The sequence below is a fragment of the Manis pentadactyla genome, chromosome 1, assembly GCF_030020395.1.
Source record: "Manis pentadactyla isolate mManPen7 chromosome 1, mManPen7.hap1, whole genome shotgun sequence".
NCBI lineage: Eukaryota > Metazoa > Chordata > Mammalia > Pholidota > Manidae > Manis > Manis pentadactyla.
The window spans coordinates 82,132,197-82,148,831 of record NC_080019.1 but is presented as its reverse complement, the minus strand read 5'-3'; the positions used below and the strand labels follow the sequence as shown (position 1 = coordinate 82,148,831).

The 16,635-nt window shown below is 42.3% G+C and overlaps 1 protein-coding gene across 1 annotated transcript in view; it reads left to right on the top strand.

Moving 5' to 3' along the window:
• ANKUB1 (ankyrin repeat and ubiquitin domain containing 1) overlaps window positions 1–16,635 on the top strand; it is a 30,202-nt gene that overhangs the window by 10,479 nt on the left and 3,088 nt on the right. Inside the window, exons 4-5 of the mRNA XM_036896413.2 lie at window positions 9,005–9,119; window positions 12,438–13,376. Of these exons, the coding sequence (XP_036752308.2) occupies window positions 9,005–9,119; window positions 12,438–13,376 (1,054 nt within the window). The remainder of the gene's footprint in view (window positions 1–9,004; window positions 9,120–12,437; window positions 13,377–16,635) is intronic.

Genomic DNA, 16,635 nt, shown 5'->3' with positions numbered 1-16,635 from the left:
CAACTTGTGATTTACCTCTTTAATGAAATAACAAAGGAAAAAGGAGAAAACTAGAGTGACTGCTTTTCAGGCCTCTGCTACTCAGATTGTGACATAACATTTTAGAGCTGAAAAATAATTTCGAAATGGTGTGGCCCAACCCCAAATCTTTATATATTTAAAGAAAGCCAAAAGGTTCTGAATGGTTAAGTGACTTGCTCAGGTGGTGTCAAGGACAACACATTAGCCCCTTAAAATGACCCACCAGCAGTGAAGGTTTTCAAACGTCAGGTTACAGGCTAGAGCAGGAACAGGGTCAACTGCTTTGGCCACCGTGAGAACACAGAGCATGGGAGGAGAATCCAGGAGAGAACTGGGAAAGGAAGGGAAGGAAGAGTCTTTGGCCTGCTTTGCATCTTTTTTTTTTTAAGGTTTTATTTAAACTATTTATTTACACTCTTATGAAGGTTTCACATGAAAAAACAATGTGGTTACTACATTTACCCATATTATCAAGTCCACACCCATACCCCAATGCAGGTACTGTCCATCAGTGTAGTAAGATGCCACAGATTCACCATGTGCCTTCTCTGTGCTACAGTTTTCCCCGTGACCCCCCACACCATGTGTTCTAAAAATAATACCCTTCAATCCCCTTCTCCCTCCCTCCCCACCCGCCCTTGGACATCTGTCCCCTCCCCTTTGGTAACCACTAGTCCCTTCTTGGAGTCTGTGATTCTGCTGCTGTTTTGTTCCTTCAGTTTTGCTTTGTTGTTTTACTCCACAAGTGAATGAAGTCATTTGGTACTTATCTTTCTCTGTCTGGCATATTTCACTGAGCATAATACCCTCTAGCTCCATCCATGTTGCTGCAAATGGTAGGATTTCTTCTTATGGCTGAATAATATTTCATTGTGTATATATATATACCACCTCTTCTTTATCCATTCATCTACTGATGGACACTTAGGTTGCTTCCATATCTTGGCTATTGTAAAAAGTCCTGGGATAAACATAGCAGTGCATATGTGTTTTTGAATCTGAGAAGTTGTATTCTTTGGGTAAATTCCAAGGAGTGGGATTCCCGGGTTAAATGGTATTTCTATTTTTAGCTTTTTGAGGAACCTCCATATTGCTTTCCACAATGGTTGAACTAGCTTACATTCCCACCAGCAGTGTAGGAAGGTTCCCCTTTCTCCGCATCCTTGCCAGCATTTGTTGTTCTTAGTATTTTTGATGCTGGCCATCCTTCCTGGTGTGAGGTGATATCTCATTGTGGTTTTAATTTGCATTTCCCTGATGATTAGTGATGTGGAGTGGCCTGCTTTGCATCTTATCTTTACCTGAAGCACCCCTAGCATTCCTTAAGTAGCCAGACCACCTTTTTTAACTGGAGGGTGAAGAAATCCTTGATCAGCCTCTCTGCCAGGTTCTCCTCTTTGTAATCAATGAGTCATCCCCTGGTGCTGTCAGGAGTTGAACCTTGGCCCTTTTCCAAAGACAATGGAAGACCAGAAGGTTTTGGATAAGCAGTTAAGCTTAGACTGAAAATCAAAGATTTAGGTAGTTCAATTAGTCACTGTACCTACTAGCTGCAGAGAAACACACAAAACTGCTTCTGCACACCGGGCATTTAGGGTGAAGTGGGAACAACAAGGCATGCACATACACTCAGTTATGATCCAGCAAGTCAGCTCAGTGCAGGCTGAGGGGCCCAAGGGAAAGCATTCTGGAGAATGTTGGGCCTGAGCACACAAATGTGTGGGATATATGAATCATCTGAGAGGAGGAAGGGAAAACATTCCAGGCTTCCAGCCCAGGAGGAAAACATGAGCCACAGGTTCATGAACATGGGCATAATCCAGGGAAGACGGAAAGCAGGAGATGGTTCTGAAGAGCAGAGAAGCCTTGCTGAGACCAATGGGAAAGAGCTGAGGTCAGACTGAGGAGCATTTCAGGGGTGAGGCAACAGGGTGCAGCCCTCATGTGCTTGTAACCAGAGCCATGTCCATTCTGGAACAGGACTGTTTTAACAGACGTTTAATCTGGCAGCCAGCAGCATGAAATATAAAGGTGTGAGGAGGACTGAAAGCAGGGAGATATGCTAACTGGTGCTTTTGGTAATGCCCATATTAACTAATTCTCCCAGCAATGGTAGAGACAAATCTAAGACACTCAGAAGAAGAGAGAGAATGGCGTGTGGGATCACATTTAAGAAGAGGGAAACACCAGGGCTCTGATACCAGAACACTGGTTGTGAAGTTGGAAAAGGAACTTATGCTTAGGGTCCTAAACTTTACATACAAGGAAATTCAGAGTACATTTTTTTCCTGAAAGTTACTCTTAGTGGAAAAGCTGTAAGTACAAATGACGTCTTCTAATTTTCCTCCATAACAAACATGGAGCTGAGACCTGAGTAATGGGCTGGGTTAGGAAATACTGCTGTTGGCATCCTGCCCATGGAGTTGGGCGCCCAGCCCTATGAGAGGTGTTTTCTTAGAGGGGGACACATCAAGGGCCAGTGCTCCAGACATGCCAAAGGCAGGACTAGGATAAGAGGAAACAAGGGAGCTGTCAGAGTCAGGAGAACTGGGACTTTGCATTGTCACAGATGACAAAGAAAAAACTGTGTTCAGGCTGCTGGTGAAAAGCCAAAGATGATGTCTGAGAAGAACATTTGATGTGGCTTCAAGGTCATTGGTGAGCTCAGAGAGAGAAGTTTTAATAAAATGGATGGAGACAAGAAGATTGCAGAAATTAAGAAGATAAGTAATAAGGGAATAAAGGGATTTTTTGGTGGTAGAATATTTGATAGTTAACTTATAAGGAATTTATCAAAGCTACACATCTCCCAATATGTGTGATTTTGTGATTTTTGTGACTTGAGGTTTAGTGTCACGATATTAAGTCCAAGACACACCCACTCCTATTCTTGTATCAACCAACCTATGTGGGACTGTTGTTTATTTTAGCCCCATTTCTGGTTCTTAAATCTACCTTCGCCTTTGCTTTCCTCCTGCTTATCTATGTACTGGTCTTCTTGTTGTTCTGTCTATATTTTATATATGCTTATAAATTGATATTAGTCCTTTCTGGAACAAGGTGTACCTAAACAAATGAGTGAGTGAATGAAGGACTTTCCTTTACAGGATGGTGCCATGGGTACATTTCATTGTAAATGCCTCGTGGCATGTGTTCATAGCCAGACGGAGCAAATAATACCTGAGGGACTGTTCCAGGAGCAGGAACAGCTTAGACCCAGGAATCTGGGCTGGCTCCAGAGTCCCTCTACCAGGCATAGGCCCTTGGAAACCTACTGTGTCATTTTAATTCCTTTTATAAGTAAGAACACTCAGGCTCAAAGAAGTTAAGTGACCTGCTGAAGGTCATACCACTAATAAATGGTAATCACACACTCAGGACTGGGTTTTTCCCAACAATTTATACTGCATGCCTTTATTGATTCCTATGTTTATTGGTGATCTTTAAGTTCTGATCAATGTTTTGGTTTATTTCCTGGTAGGGGAAACCCAAATCAGATAAATGGTTTCCACATTCAAGAAGAAAAATCCCAAACCAGATAGGCAGATACTGACCCCAGAGAGTGAAAAAGAAATCCAGAAACTTAGGGTCCAGGGACCACATGAGGAGAGGTTGAAGACAATTCCCCAGAATAGGCACTGTTGCAGCTACTTCCCTGCCTGCTTGGCGTCGTAGGGGGGGTTTGCAAGTAGAGGGATCTGAGAGCGGGCAAGTGGGTGGGTCTAGACTTTGTAAATACATACAATTCTGTGGGCCTCTTTAGAAAAGTAATCCAAAATTATGAATAAAGAATTAGAATGCTCATGTAGTGAGAGGCCCTGAAGCTTAATTAAGTCTCATTAATTTTACTTTCATTTTGGCTAGAAATCTTAGTTATATTTCCTGGAGCAACATAGTGTTTTTTGAGTAAATTTCTATTTCCCACAGAATTCCTAAGCTTATGAAGAAATTTAATGTTTTACAAAGGAGGCATGACAAATCAGTTGGGATGGAAGATTGTCCAATAAATCATGCTGATTAACTTACTTAGAAAGTCTCTGGACATTCAAACTTCAAGCCTTAATGTAAAAACCATCCATTGCTATTCTTGTTCTTTGAGGACTTAGGACTGCTTCATTGCAAGAAATGGAAATTTATAGTTACAACATCGGTAATATTTGCTCCTAGATAGAGAATAAAAGGAGAACATAATACAGGGAGGGCTTGATAGATGTGTTCTACTGTTAATGAGGATTTCAATCATATAGCCTGTATATACTCTGTAGTTTTCAGAATTAGGGCTCATCATCAGTGGACAGGCTAACCAAGGGAGAGCTGAGACCCTGAGGCCAGGCAACCACTTAGGGAAGGTCAGATGGGCCAGGAAGAACCAGCTTGTAGACATCTCACAGAGGGAGATTAGCTTCAAATAAGTCCTGCTGGTGGGATCCTAGGATAGGCAAGTATGTCTACAACCGGCAATTGGTAAGACTGAAGAAGCCAGAAGGTGAGACTCAAGGAGACCCAGCAGGAAGCCAGTAGGTGAACCATAGCATAGTATCAAGGTAGTAAATGAATAAATGGATGAATGACATAAAAGGTGGGAAACCAGTCAAGGTGGTTGTTGACTTCAGAGGCTCTGACAATATACAACAGACAGCTAAACCCAGAGATTGGAGTTCCAAGAAGGAACTTCCGTTCTAGGCTCAGAGAACAGAGATGGAACCTCAGTTCTAAAATCCAAAGGTAGAGAGGGATACTGGGTCATAAGGTGAGGACTTGGTCAGGAGGAAGAAGGCAAACTACTAGATTGGGACAACTGAGCAGGATGAATCATTAACACCAACTTCCCACCAAACTTCTGAGCTACTGGCCTGGAATCTTAACAAATCCCCTCCTACTGGAATTAAGATTGTTGGCTGGGCCTGGGGCTGGGCTGTTTCTTCAAATTGAAGTTGCGTGGCCTCAGCTATGGGGGACGAAGGAGGCTGGAGTACGGCACCTGGCTAAAGCTTTCTAATGCTCATCTGTGAATGATTTGCACAGTAAACTAAAAATAGAGTAAATCATTTACATCAGGAATAAATGTACTTGGAACAGTGTTTAAAATCCTTTGTTTCCAGCGCTACCCATAAGAATCAAACATTTTATAAAGAAAATTTAAGTACAGCTTGAAGCTTTAGAGAATCTAAATCTATTATGTCAAGATGATCCATATTTTGGAAAATGTTTATTAAGGCATTTCTATAGGATATCTGCAGAACCACTACAGAATAATACCATAATTACCTAGCACAAAGAGTGAACTCTCCCAACTCAGGCCAGATTTGTAAGGTTTGAGGCAGGTTAGACTCAGGTTAAAGGGCAATAATATAGATCAGGATCTGTGAGTAAGCAAGCATGGCAAATAGGAATCAGTACACAAGGAAAGTGAAGCCAAGGTCAAGAAATCCATGGCCAGGGTAGGGAGTAATGGAGGAAGAGCTGTTTCAAGCCATTTCGAGATTATAGGTTATAACACAAGATCCAGAAAGAGATGGATCAGCAGAGAGAACATATACTTAGGTGTGTGTCTACCTGTGGAATGGAGACAAGAAGGGAAAGACAGGGAAGTAGAAAGGAAACTGAAAGGAGAAGGCTTTCTAAGTATTAGAAAGAGTCCTAAAGACATAAATTCCACGCCAAACTCTATGCCCTGCTTGCTGAGTAACCTCAGGCAGTTTACCCATATTTTTGGGCCTCAGCTTCCCAGTCTGTACAAGGGGGCAACTGAGTCTTTTAGGACCTCTTTATCTTCAGCATTCTGTGACTCTAAGATTATGGATGTTACAATATGCCAGCCAACAAAAACAAGCAGGGCTCCAAAGAGCTAATGACACCTGCCTTCTTTCTTCCCTCCTTCCCTCCTTTTTTCCTTCTCATCTGCAAATACTTATTATGAACCTACTTTGTTTCTGAGCCTGAGGATGTGTATGGATAAACCAAGTCACACATATGCCCAGCTCTACTGCCATGGCCATCACCTGGATGCGAAAGCTGTCAATCCATAGGCTGTCCGTGACATCAGCGGTGACAGCTGAACCAATTAGAGTCTTGTTTGAAGACAAGTATAACATAGAGAGCAGGGACATGGACACAGGGGCCAGACTGCCTAAGCCCAACACCTGGTTCCACTAGTTACTGGGTTTGTAAAACCTAAGCAAGTTATTTAAGCTCATAAAGCCTTGGTTTCCTCAGCTGTAAAATGGAGACAATAATACAACTTGTCAATTAGAGTTGTTGTGAGTTTTAGATTGCCTGTTCATGGAAAGTACTTACAGCAGTGCACAAATATAATAAACATTCAAAAATCTTAGCTATTCATTTTCAATACATTATTATTATTCATTTTTATTATTACTAATAATTAATACTTATTAATCTTGTGCATTCAAACTGGGAAATGCAGAGAGACAAAAATTGGTTATCGGTAGGGGCAGAAAATGAAGGATGTCATGAAGGAGCAGTGGGTCATGGCAAACCAATGTTGCATGCATGCTGAGGTTGCGATAGGACAGAAACTGCAAGTAAGTGGGGCAGTCTGTGTGAGGAGAAATGGAGAAGACCCACAAAGAGACATAGAGGGCATGAGAGTGATCCTGTGGTCAATGGGAGAAATGGGAGTGGCCCATTATAAGAGGTGCCTTGGTTGCTAATGTACGGCAGATCCAGGCATTGTCTCAGTATAACAAACCCCATTTTCTTTTGGGCCTCCGTGCAACCCAAGAGCATAACTAAAAGAGATCCCATAGACCGAATGAGAGATGATGCTTGGTCTCAAAGAGTTCTCAGTTAGTGTTTGTAAACTGATCATTCCAAAGCAGAAGTGTATGTTCAGTGATAAAGAGTTTCAAAGTATATTATGGTAATGAACTGAGCAGTCCTTTATTTGGAGAGGCGAAAGGACAGTTAAAGATAGTCCAGGAGGGCTTCCTGGAGGAGATTATGCCAGGGTTGCATCATAAATTATTGGTAGTGAAGGGTTCAGAAGAATTTAAACAGCAAAAGGGCAGCAAAAGAAGAAGCCCTGAGGCCAGAAATAGCCTGGTGTATACACTGAAGTGCAAGCTAACCTGCTGGGCTGCTAAAGGTTAGGAGGGCAGCACATGGCCAGAATGGGTTTGCACAGTAGGGCAGAATTTCGCTCAACAAATATTTACTGAGCATCCACAATGAGCCAGGCACCAATGGGGAAGCAGGCATAGAGCTTGAGCAAGAGCAGCAAGGTTCCTACCCTCTTGAAGCTTGCATTTCAGTGGGGAAGGCAAACACCATCAAATAAACAGAAAAAGATTGAATTTTAAATAGAAATAAAAACTATGAAGCAAAAAGAAAGGAGGATAAGGGCATAGAGTGATGTGGTAAGGTGGGGGGAAGCTATTTTAGTTAGCTAGAAAAGGAGATGGCATTTCGGCAAAGATGGGGAGGCTGCTGGGAGTTTCTCAGAGTTCATTTAGGCAAGAGATCATCTCAGCATGAAAACGGTGGAGCTGGTTGAGATGGAGGCAAGGAACCAGAGTTCTTAAACATTTACGAGATAAGCTTGTCAATGCTTAACGATTGTGTACAAGTAGGGCATGAGAAAAAGGGAGGGATGAAGAGCAACTCCCATATTTCTAGTTTAGGTAGCAAGGAAGATCGTGGTGCCACAAACAGAGTCACAGAATGCAGGGGGAAAAGCAGGTTGGGGATGAAAGCTGACAAATCTCCTTTTCGAAAAATGGGTCATAATGCAATCCCTCGGTTGGCAATGTCCCCAGCAAAGGGACTGTGCTGGTGGAGCAGAGGCCGGGGCTGGAGATTTGGACTTGAGAGTGAGTGGCACATGGATAATGAAGCCATAACGTCACTGAGATTGTTTGTTGGTCAGCCAACAAGGATTTAATGAGCACTTACCAAGTGTCAGGCTGTGTGGCAAGTCCTGAAAGAGCTTTCTTTTTAGTGTGGGCATGACAAAAAAAATCTCCAAACAAGGAAAACAAATTCAAGTACTGATTATAGGGATTTTGAATAAGCTAAAAGAATGTCATGGAATAAAGAATACTGAGAGGGGAGGAGGTAGTGGAGGCAGAGGTCACTTTAACTGTGGTGGCCAAGAGGGTCTGCTGTGGAGACATGACACTTGAATTGAAAGTTGATTACAAAGGACACTGTTCTGTAAAATTCTGGATGAAGACCCTTTGAAACAAAGCAAATTGCAAGTCTTTTGGTTCTGAGATGGGAGTGGACTTGCGTATCGGAAGGACAGATGAAAGGTCAGAGTGGCTGGAACAGAATGAGCGAGGCCGACTAGGCGGAGCTGAGAGAGGTCAGGACGGGCCAGATAGAGGGGAGATCGGGTTTTATCCCAAGGGAATGTAGAGCATGTAAAGAGCAGAAGGCTAAGGAAAGATTCCTGGATAACACCAACCTGAAGGACAAAGGGAATGTGTCATCACAGAAACCAGGAGAGGGTAGACTTGTGAGGAACAAGTGATAAATTCTACAGCAACAACAAACATATTAATTTTGTGTTCATAACATAGAATGGCTCCTATTTTGTGAAGGAGAGACGAAGGATCAGTTGACTCTGCTCATAGCTTGCCCCTCAGCTGAAGGCCCAACGGCCCATGTGTCCTGCCGTGGTTTCTTTGGTTTCCTCTCCCAACATCACGGCTTTAGTTTACATAGGGATGTATCTGTTAGCAGGGAATCAAGGTCCAGAACTGCTCTAAGATAGCTGCAAAAAATATTTCAGCATTATATACAGTCACTGTGCAGATGCGAAAATGGAAATGCACAGAAGTTAAATGGCTTTTCCAAGTCAGAACAAGCCCAAGCTAAAAATAGCATTCCTGTCTACTTCTTCCAAGGTTACCTTTTGTTTGGCATCCAGCTCATGCCTGTTTGGGGAAAGCTGTCATTATATGGACTGCCAAACCACAGTGATGGACTGAACCTATCAATTGCCTCTCCTGATCCACAGGCACAACACTGCGCTTGGACGTCTGGGATGGATGGAAGGAATTCCTGAAGGGCTGTCTCCTCGGACAAAAACTTAAAGCCCAGCGCTATTTATCAAATGAAGGACCAGTACTCAAGTATGGAGATAAAGCAAATGCTAAGTTAATTTAAGTAATTTTCACTAAACTTCCAAAGGACCTTGAATCTGCAATTCATCTACAGCTGGAGTGCTGCTCCATGCCAGTGCCACTTAGCACGTCTCCACCAGACATTATTATTGAGATATTTGCTGAAATAAGACAGCAAGGATGCCACCAGGGCTGACAGCCTTTGGTGATGGGTGGCAATTCAGGCTGATTTTCCTTAATGGGTTCTTTCAGTTTGGTTTGGATATCAGACTTTTAACAGCACTTATCAAAGCTGTCAGAATAAGTACCTTGCCACACTCACATTCAATTATTCTCAAAAGTACGAGTTGTTAATTGATTGGCTGAAAACATTGGCTTCTCTTCTTAAGGTCCCATGTAATTTTTCAAACTACATTTAATACAAGCATTCGTACTTTTGCCAACATGAAGGGTAACATGTGTGGCTGGGACAGGATGGTCTTAGAAAAGCAGGTGGACATTCTAATATATCTCTGAAGTCAGCAGCTTCCCAAATACCTAAATTGCATTGCCCTTTAGGGTTAAATTCAGCGGTATTTTAGGACAGTGCCCCCTCGTGGATGACTTAATTGTGCTTCACAGAAGCAACATACACCCAAGGAACTCTAAAGAGCTCTGTGAAGGGACAGATTAGAAAACCAGCTTTAGCAATATAAAATATTCAAAAAATATTTAATGAATTTCTATTTGGAGATAGTGATAATTCTCTTTTTTCGTGCTCTGAATCCAAAGAAATACCTGTGTTGTTCTGTTACTTTTAATAGTGCATATTTATTGAGTACCAAGACACTGTCATATTTATTACCTACTTTTATACTTATAACAACTTTATGAGGTAGATACTATTTTATCTTGTTTTATAGACAAGGAAACTGATATTAGGAAATCTGACCAATGTCACACAGTTTGCAAGGGCACAGCTGGGTGTTGGATTCCCAACAATCTAACTCTAGTGTTCATAGGCTTAACCATTTCCTTTTGACTGAATCTTTAAATAAAATCTAAGAGCCCAGAGAATGTCAATCAATGACCAGACTGAAAAGCTCCTTTCATCCCTCCATCCAATCAATAGATATCTATTGAGCATTTACTATGTATTATGCAAGATCCCAGGAATATAGCAATAAACAAGATATGGTTCCCACCTTAAGCAAGCTTACAGTCCAGTAGGGGAACAGAAACAAGTAACCAATTCCTGGAAAAGCAGAACTATAAAATGTTTGGCAATATAAACTCCAGGGACGATCTGCTTAGGTTCAAAGCCCTACTCCCTCGGTGTTTAGTTCTATGAACTTGGGCAAGTTATATAATCATCCTGTACTTCAGTTTTCTCTTCTATAAAATGGGAATAATAGTAGTATCTATCTCATAGAACTATTTTAAAAAATTGAATGACCAGTAATCATAAGAAATTTAAAGGGCTGCCCGGCACAAGGTAAACAGAATATAGATAATAGTTGTCGTCATCATTACCATTCAATATGAAAAGTAATATGACAATGCTCATTTGGGGGTGTATAATATAGACAACTAACTAGACTTAGGGACTCAGGTAAAGCATCCCGAGAAAAGGAATTGATGTGGAGACCCAAAGGGCTGGTACTCAGGTAAACAGTAGGGAGAAGAAAAAGATGTTCCAAAACAGATGGAACCACCAAGTACAAAGACCCCAGGGGCAAGAGAACAGATTCAAGGAACTGAAAGAAGATCCACGTGGCCAATCACAGAGTGAGAGGGAGCTAGTGGCCAGAGGCTACAAAGATAAGAAGAGGCCAGCTCACGTAGGCCCCTGGAGGAATGTAAGGAAATTTGGGCTTTATCTTTTAGGTGTTGGGAAGACATGGAAGGTAGAGACAGCCCCTGATGAGATCTCCCTTTTAGAATGTTGGCTCTGGCTGCAGGCAGAGGAGGCACGCAGGGGGACAGGGACAGTCAGGAGATGGTGGTGGTCTGAAACAGGCTCACGACAGCAAGAGGTGGGGCTAAGCGGACAGACCGTGAAAAGTTACATTTGGAGGCAAAATGAACTAGTCTCCATAACAGGAGTGCCTTTAGCTCCCACATGGGTGCTGAGGATGAAAGCAGAGACCAGTTAGTCCATCCAGAAAGAGCTCTTCTCCACAAATTGAAAAAACCTGATCAAATTCAGAGATGTTGGTTTGCACTAACAAACTTCAAAAGAAATTGATATGTGAACCAAAATACCAGTATATTAATGTATAACACTAGTTAGTTATAATAATCTAACTGCCAGAGGGTCCTAGAGACACGTGTTCTGAGCAGACCAGCTTCCTCATACAGGAAAATTACACGGGAAGCTGCACGCACACCAGAAGATGGTGTGGTGAGCATGCAGTCAGACACCGGAGAATTAGTTATGCACAGCAGATTTTGGGTGATGCCAGGTCAGCGGTTGTCTCCATCTCTACAGTGGGGTCAGATAGCCCTGCCCAAGTATATCCTGGACAATACCTGGTGGGACCCTGTCTAGGTTTTCTCCCCTAATTCTTATTTCTCTGAGCAGCCTTCACTAATCATTCAACTAATACCTTGTGGGGTCCTGGAGGGACAGTAAGAAGGCCAGTGTGGCTCCAGTGCGGTGTAAGAGAAGAGAAGTGGTGGGAAATGGGGTGGGAGAGGGGACAGAGGCCAAATGACCAGGGGCCTTGTAGACCGAGGTGAGGAGTTAGAATTTCAATTGCAGTGGGAGGCTGATGGAGGGTTTGGGGCAGAGGATAGGTAACCTCTAATTTAGGGAATAAAAGGGTCACTGAGCACTGTGTGAGGAAAAGCCTGTAGGGGGATAAGAGGCAGTGGGAGGCCGGTTAGGAGACCAGGGCGTTGGCGGTGGTGCTGGTGGGCGCGACCTAGTGGTGTCCATCAGAGTAGCGGTAAATGTTTTGAGAAGCCAGAAAATAAGGACTGTTAGAAAAGAAAAACAAACACACAAAACTTTCAAATTTCTAAAGTATGCTGCATTTCTTGAAATACTTTCCCAATTAATATAAACCTTGATATTTTTCCGGAGCATTTGATTTTCTTAAGAAAGAAAACTGCTCCAAGGAAATGAGTTTATTTACATGCACATAGTAGAATAACATGTATAAACAGGATCTGTGCCATTTAACCTGTATATTACTATCTGCCTTTTCTGAAGATATTTTAGGTTAAAAATTAGGAAGAAATAAACATTTTAATTAGAATGTTTCATAGGTATTTAGTGTAACTACCATTGTCTATTTGCTGACTTACTAAACAGCCCTACCCCTACTTCTTTCTTTTATTCAGGTATCAGAAAAGGGTAGCCCTGTACATTGCTGCCTTTTACGGGTACGTCGAGCTCACAGAATGGGCCCTGAAGCAGGGCGCAAGGCCCTACGAAGCAGTCGGTGTTCACCCCTGTCGAGCATGGTGCCTTGAAGCCCTTCATGCAGATGTCTCTAAATGCCCCATTCATGCAGCAGCAGAAGCCGGCCAACTGTTGATTCTGAAGGCCTTTGTCAACTGCAGCGTGCTGTGCCTGGAATGCAAAAATGCATCAGGCCAAATTCCCCTGACCATTGCATTCAAACACCAGCATAAAGACTGTGTATTATATTTACTAAGTAAAATGTGGTCCACGGTTTCTTTTGCAAAAATTTCAGTCCCCATGAGGATTTATGTTAGAATAAAACAATGGGTCCTCAGAGCTCAGAGTCACAACTTTAATAAAAGTCAGCTTTGCAGAGCAAGGGTCTTTGGGGAGAAAGTTGGAGACACTGTGGTGGTGGATGGTTTCACCAAACCGAAAATGACCTCCAAGAGCTGGCGTAAGGCTGGGAACAAGAACTCACAAAGCCCTGTGGGCAAGCTACCAACTCTGGGCAAGCAAACTGCAAGCAGGAAACCTGTCGATCCTTTGGCAATTTCTCAGCAGAACACAAGAGAACAAGCCCTCAAATTTCCTCCTCTGGTAGATGCAGATACATTCTCTGAATTAGAGAGACATCAACAACCAAGTCAGGAAAATATTACTATCATAGCTAGGAAAAAAGAAAAGCTTTTAAAAAATACCTATCTCCCCCAGCTCCCTCTCCCTCCAGTTTCAAGAGTGGGCTATTCACACCCATCGTTTTACTACGCGACACCCAGTGCTGATTGGGTATTCAAATCCTCCTTCACCTCTTTCTCGGAGCACAGTGGGAAGACTCCAAGGGAGAACGCCATCTACTGCTTAGCTGTGGCCAGGTAACATTTTCTCTTGAAACTTACAAAGGCAAATCTTTAATAGGGCAGATCTGGGGCAGGGAAAGGTCCATGAATCCCTACCATGCCGTAGTAGTAGTAGAGTTTAGAACGGTTGTTCTAATGCATCAGTACGCAGCTTCAAGGACTTCATCTCAACTGATTTGTTGGCCAATCCAATCTGTGTAGTACTTTACTCCTCCAGCTTTCAGGAAGAAAAGAGACGCAGTGAAGAGTGGTCTCAATTAACAAGGTCCCTTGACAGGTTGGACAAGGTTTGTCCCTTGGACAGATTAACAAGTTTCTTTTCTTTTTCTTTTTAACTAATAAGAAATTATTAATTATAGTTAAAGGAAGAACGGGGAAACTTGAAATGTGAGAAGAGACATCAAAAGTGTCACAGAAGACTGGATGTTAATGAAAGTGCAAGGAAGGAAGGAAGGGAGCAATTTAATGTCAAACGGCCCCATAAAGACTTCAGTTAACTTACTGGGCAAGTCCCACAGGCTGCGGGAGATCTATATTGGACAGAGTAATAGAATTGAAATTAGTGGTTAAGGAAAATTTAAAAAGTAATGCATTATCACATTTAAAGACATAGACAAGTGTATCAGAAGTGGATTTTTCAGGCATATTCTTCTCATAAGAGAAAACATTATATACTGGTCATGAGATTTCACTGAGAACACAACTCAGATCAAATCTCAGGTCCCATCCATTTACTTATGAGGTATTATTGGGTGCCAGTATTCCAGTAGAAATAGCAATTTATGAGTGGCTTTTCCTGTTACTCAATGTAATGAGAAGGAAAATAAAAACAAGGTTCATTAACTTTGGTTGCCTTTCTGATGGGTGTTTATTTCAGCTAGGTTGTTGCCACCTAGTGGTGAGAGTGATTTGGGGTACAAAACCGGCAAAATTCAGGATCCAGCACAATGAAATTGACAGTAAATGAAGATGCTGCGGAACAGTTTAGATCTTTGTAATCTGTGAGGTATCTGTGACTAGAATGTATGTGAATAGATAACCTAAAAATCTAGAAAAATACTAGAGCATGGTGTATTGAAAAAATTATGCCGCCCATCTTAAAAATCAGGCTGTAAACATGAGAGGAAAAACTGCTGAGTTTTATCAACAGATGCATGTTAAAAATTAGTTTAATTTTCAAACATCCAATAAGTCCTTATTATGGCCCAGTGCAGTGCTAGGCAGAATAGCAATGTGCAAAAACATCTGTGTTTAAGGTGGGCGCATGCACAAGTTTGGGGTGAGAAAGACTGCCAGTGTCTATTGTGTGTAGTGCTTTTGGGGGAAGAAATTGAAGTATGAAATATATAGTAAATTACATAAGGAACACTTATCTCACATGTATGGCTCATTGGGTTTTTACATTTGTAGATATCTGTATAACCACTCACATCAGGTGCAGTACCCTACAAAGTTCCCTCAGTCAGTAACTCCTCCCAGATATAAGAAATTATCAATTATAGTTAAAGGAACTTTATACAGATCAGAGACTATCTCCAAGGTGTGCCTAGAAAGCAGTCTTCTTTATCACTTACTGTCCAATTCCAGTGAGGTTTATGTGACTTAGCAGGTCAGTTAGTGAAGATTCAAATGTGGAGGATTGGTCCAGAATTGCTGAGTGGACTGAGAACGGATAGAACTCCCCCAGGAGACTCCGATGGGCTCGGCTCTCGCATGCTCCTGATTACAGGAGAGAGCTCTCTCCTTGCTGTTTTTATAAAAAGTAGCAGGGATGGGGTAGGGCACCTTTCCACAAGTTTAAGCAACTAGCTGATGAGGGTGTTCGCCTCCGGCTAGGAAAGCAAATACAGGGATAAACCTGCTTGGCCTGTTATGTCCCTAATCCCCACTCTTAAAGTAGGGATAATTCCTCTCCAAAGGCCTCTGGATAAGTGGCCTAGCTGATGGGGATTCTAGGAGCACAGGAGAGTTTGAGGTGGGGAGAAAACAAATGGGGAGGTGGAGCAGAAGTCTGTGTAGGCAGTGTTGGTACAGAAGGGAAAGTTGAACGATGGACTATTTTCCCTTGAAAAAAATTTTATCACAAAATACAGTGATATGTGCTTTCTGGGAAACACCCAAACAACATAGGAATATATAAAGTAAAATCAATATCTATGTCTCCATCCATCCTTCATACCACTCCTCTCCCCTCTCACATATCCCAGAAGGTATCGTTACTCCTATTTGGTTTGTAAGCTCCTAGAACTTTTCTGTATCTCAATATATGGATGCGAGATATGTATATGTTCATGTCCTTTATATCATAAAAGGGATTTTACTCTATTTATTATCCCCAACTATCTATCTTTCAACCATATCTGTCAAATCTTTCCACACTAGCAAGAGCAAACTGCTTCACTCTTTCTAAAGGCTGCTAGAATTCCATTGTGTCACATATAAAAAGTTATTTAACCAGCCCCATCTTGATTTACATCCAAGTTGTTTCCAGTTTTTCACCATGATAGCAGTGGTGTGATAGATATTTTCAGATATAATGCTTATTCATTTGATATCTATAATACCTATTGCTAAATACCTATAGAAATGCTTACTTTGTATAGGTACTTACATTGAAGTGAAATCGTTTGTTCAAAGAACATATACATATGGCTGAGTTACCTTTCTAAAAGGTCATACCAAATTATATCCATTTATAGAGTATGAGAGGCTACTTTTGAGTTAATTACAAATGTCCAGCTAGGAGGGGCCAAACCGGAGGAAATTGTAGTGAGGAAGTGACAGAGAGGACCTCACAAAGTCTCTGGGGCCAGTCTGTGTGGTTCCAGGTAACGAGTCAGCCTCCCGTGAGAAGTGACCGACCCTACCTTAACCAAGACAAGTTTGGTGCAATTCAGCTGGTGGCTCTAGTGGGACAAGGCCTGCCTTAAAATGGGGGTGGAGCAGATATTTTCTCTCTTTGATTCCTCAAGGATAGAAACTACCCTCTCCCTGTCCCTCCCCTAACCTCCTCCTCCTTCACTAGATGCCAGGGCACAGTGGGAGCAGAGGTTAAAGCTCTGCTGATCTGTTACTGGCAAACCCAGCCATTTTGCCCAGGTGAGCATGTGGGCCCTAGGGAACTAGACAGTGAGCAGGTCCCTGTTCTTGTGCATTCGTTAGCACTGGGTTCAGGAGACCTGTTGCATCAAATCCTCTCCCCAGCTCAGCTTTGGATGAGAAAACCCCCACAGGATCAGCAAAGGGAAGCATGAGCTGGGCCTTCAGCCTCATA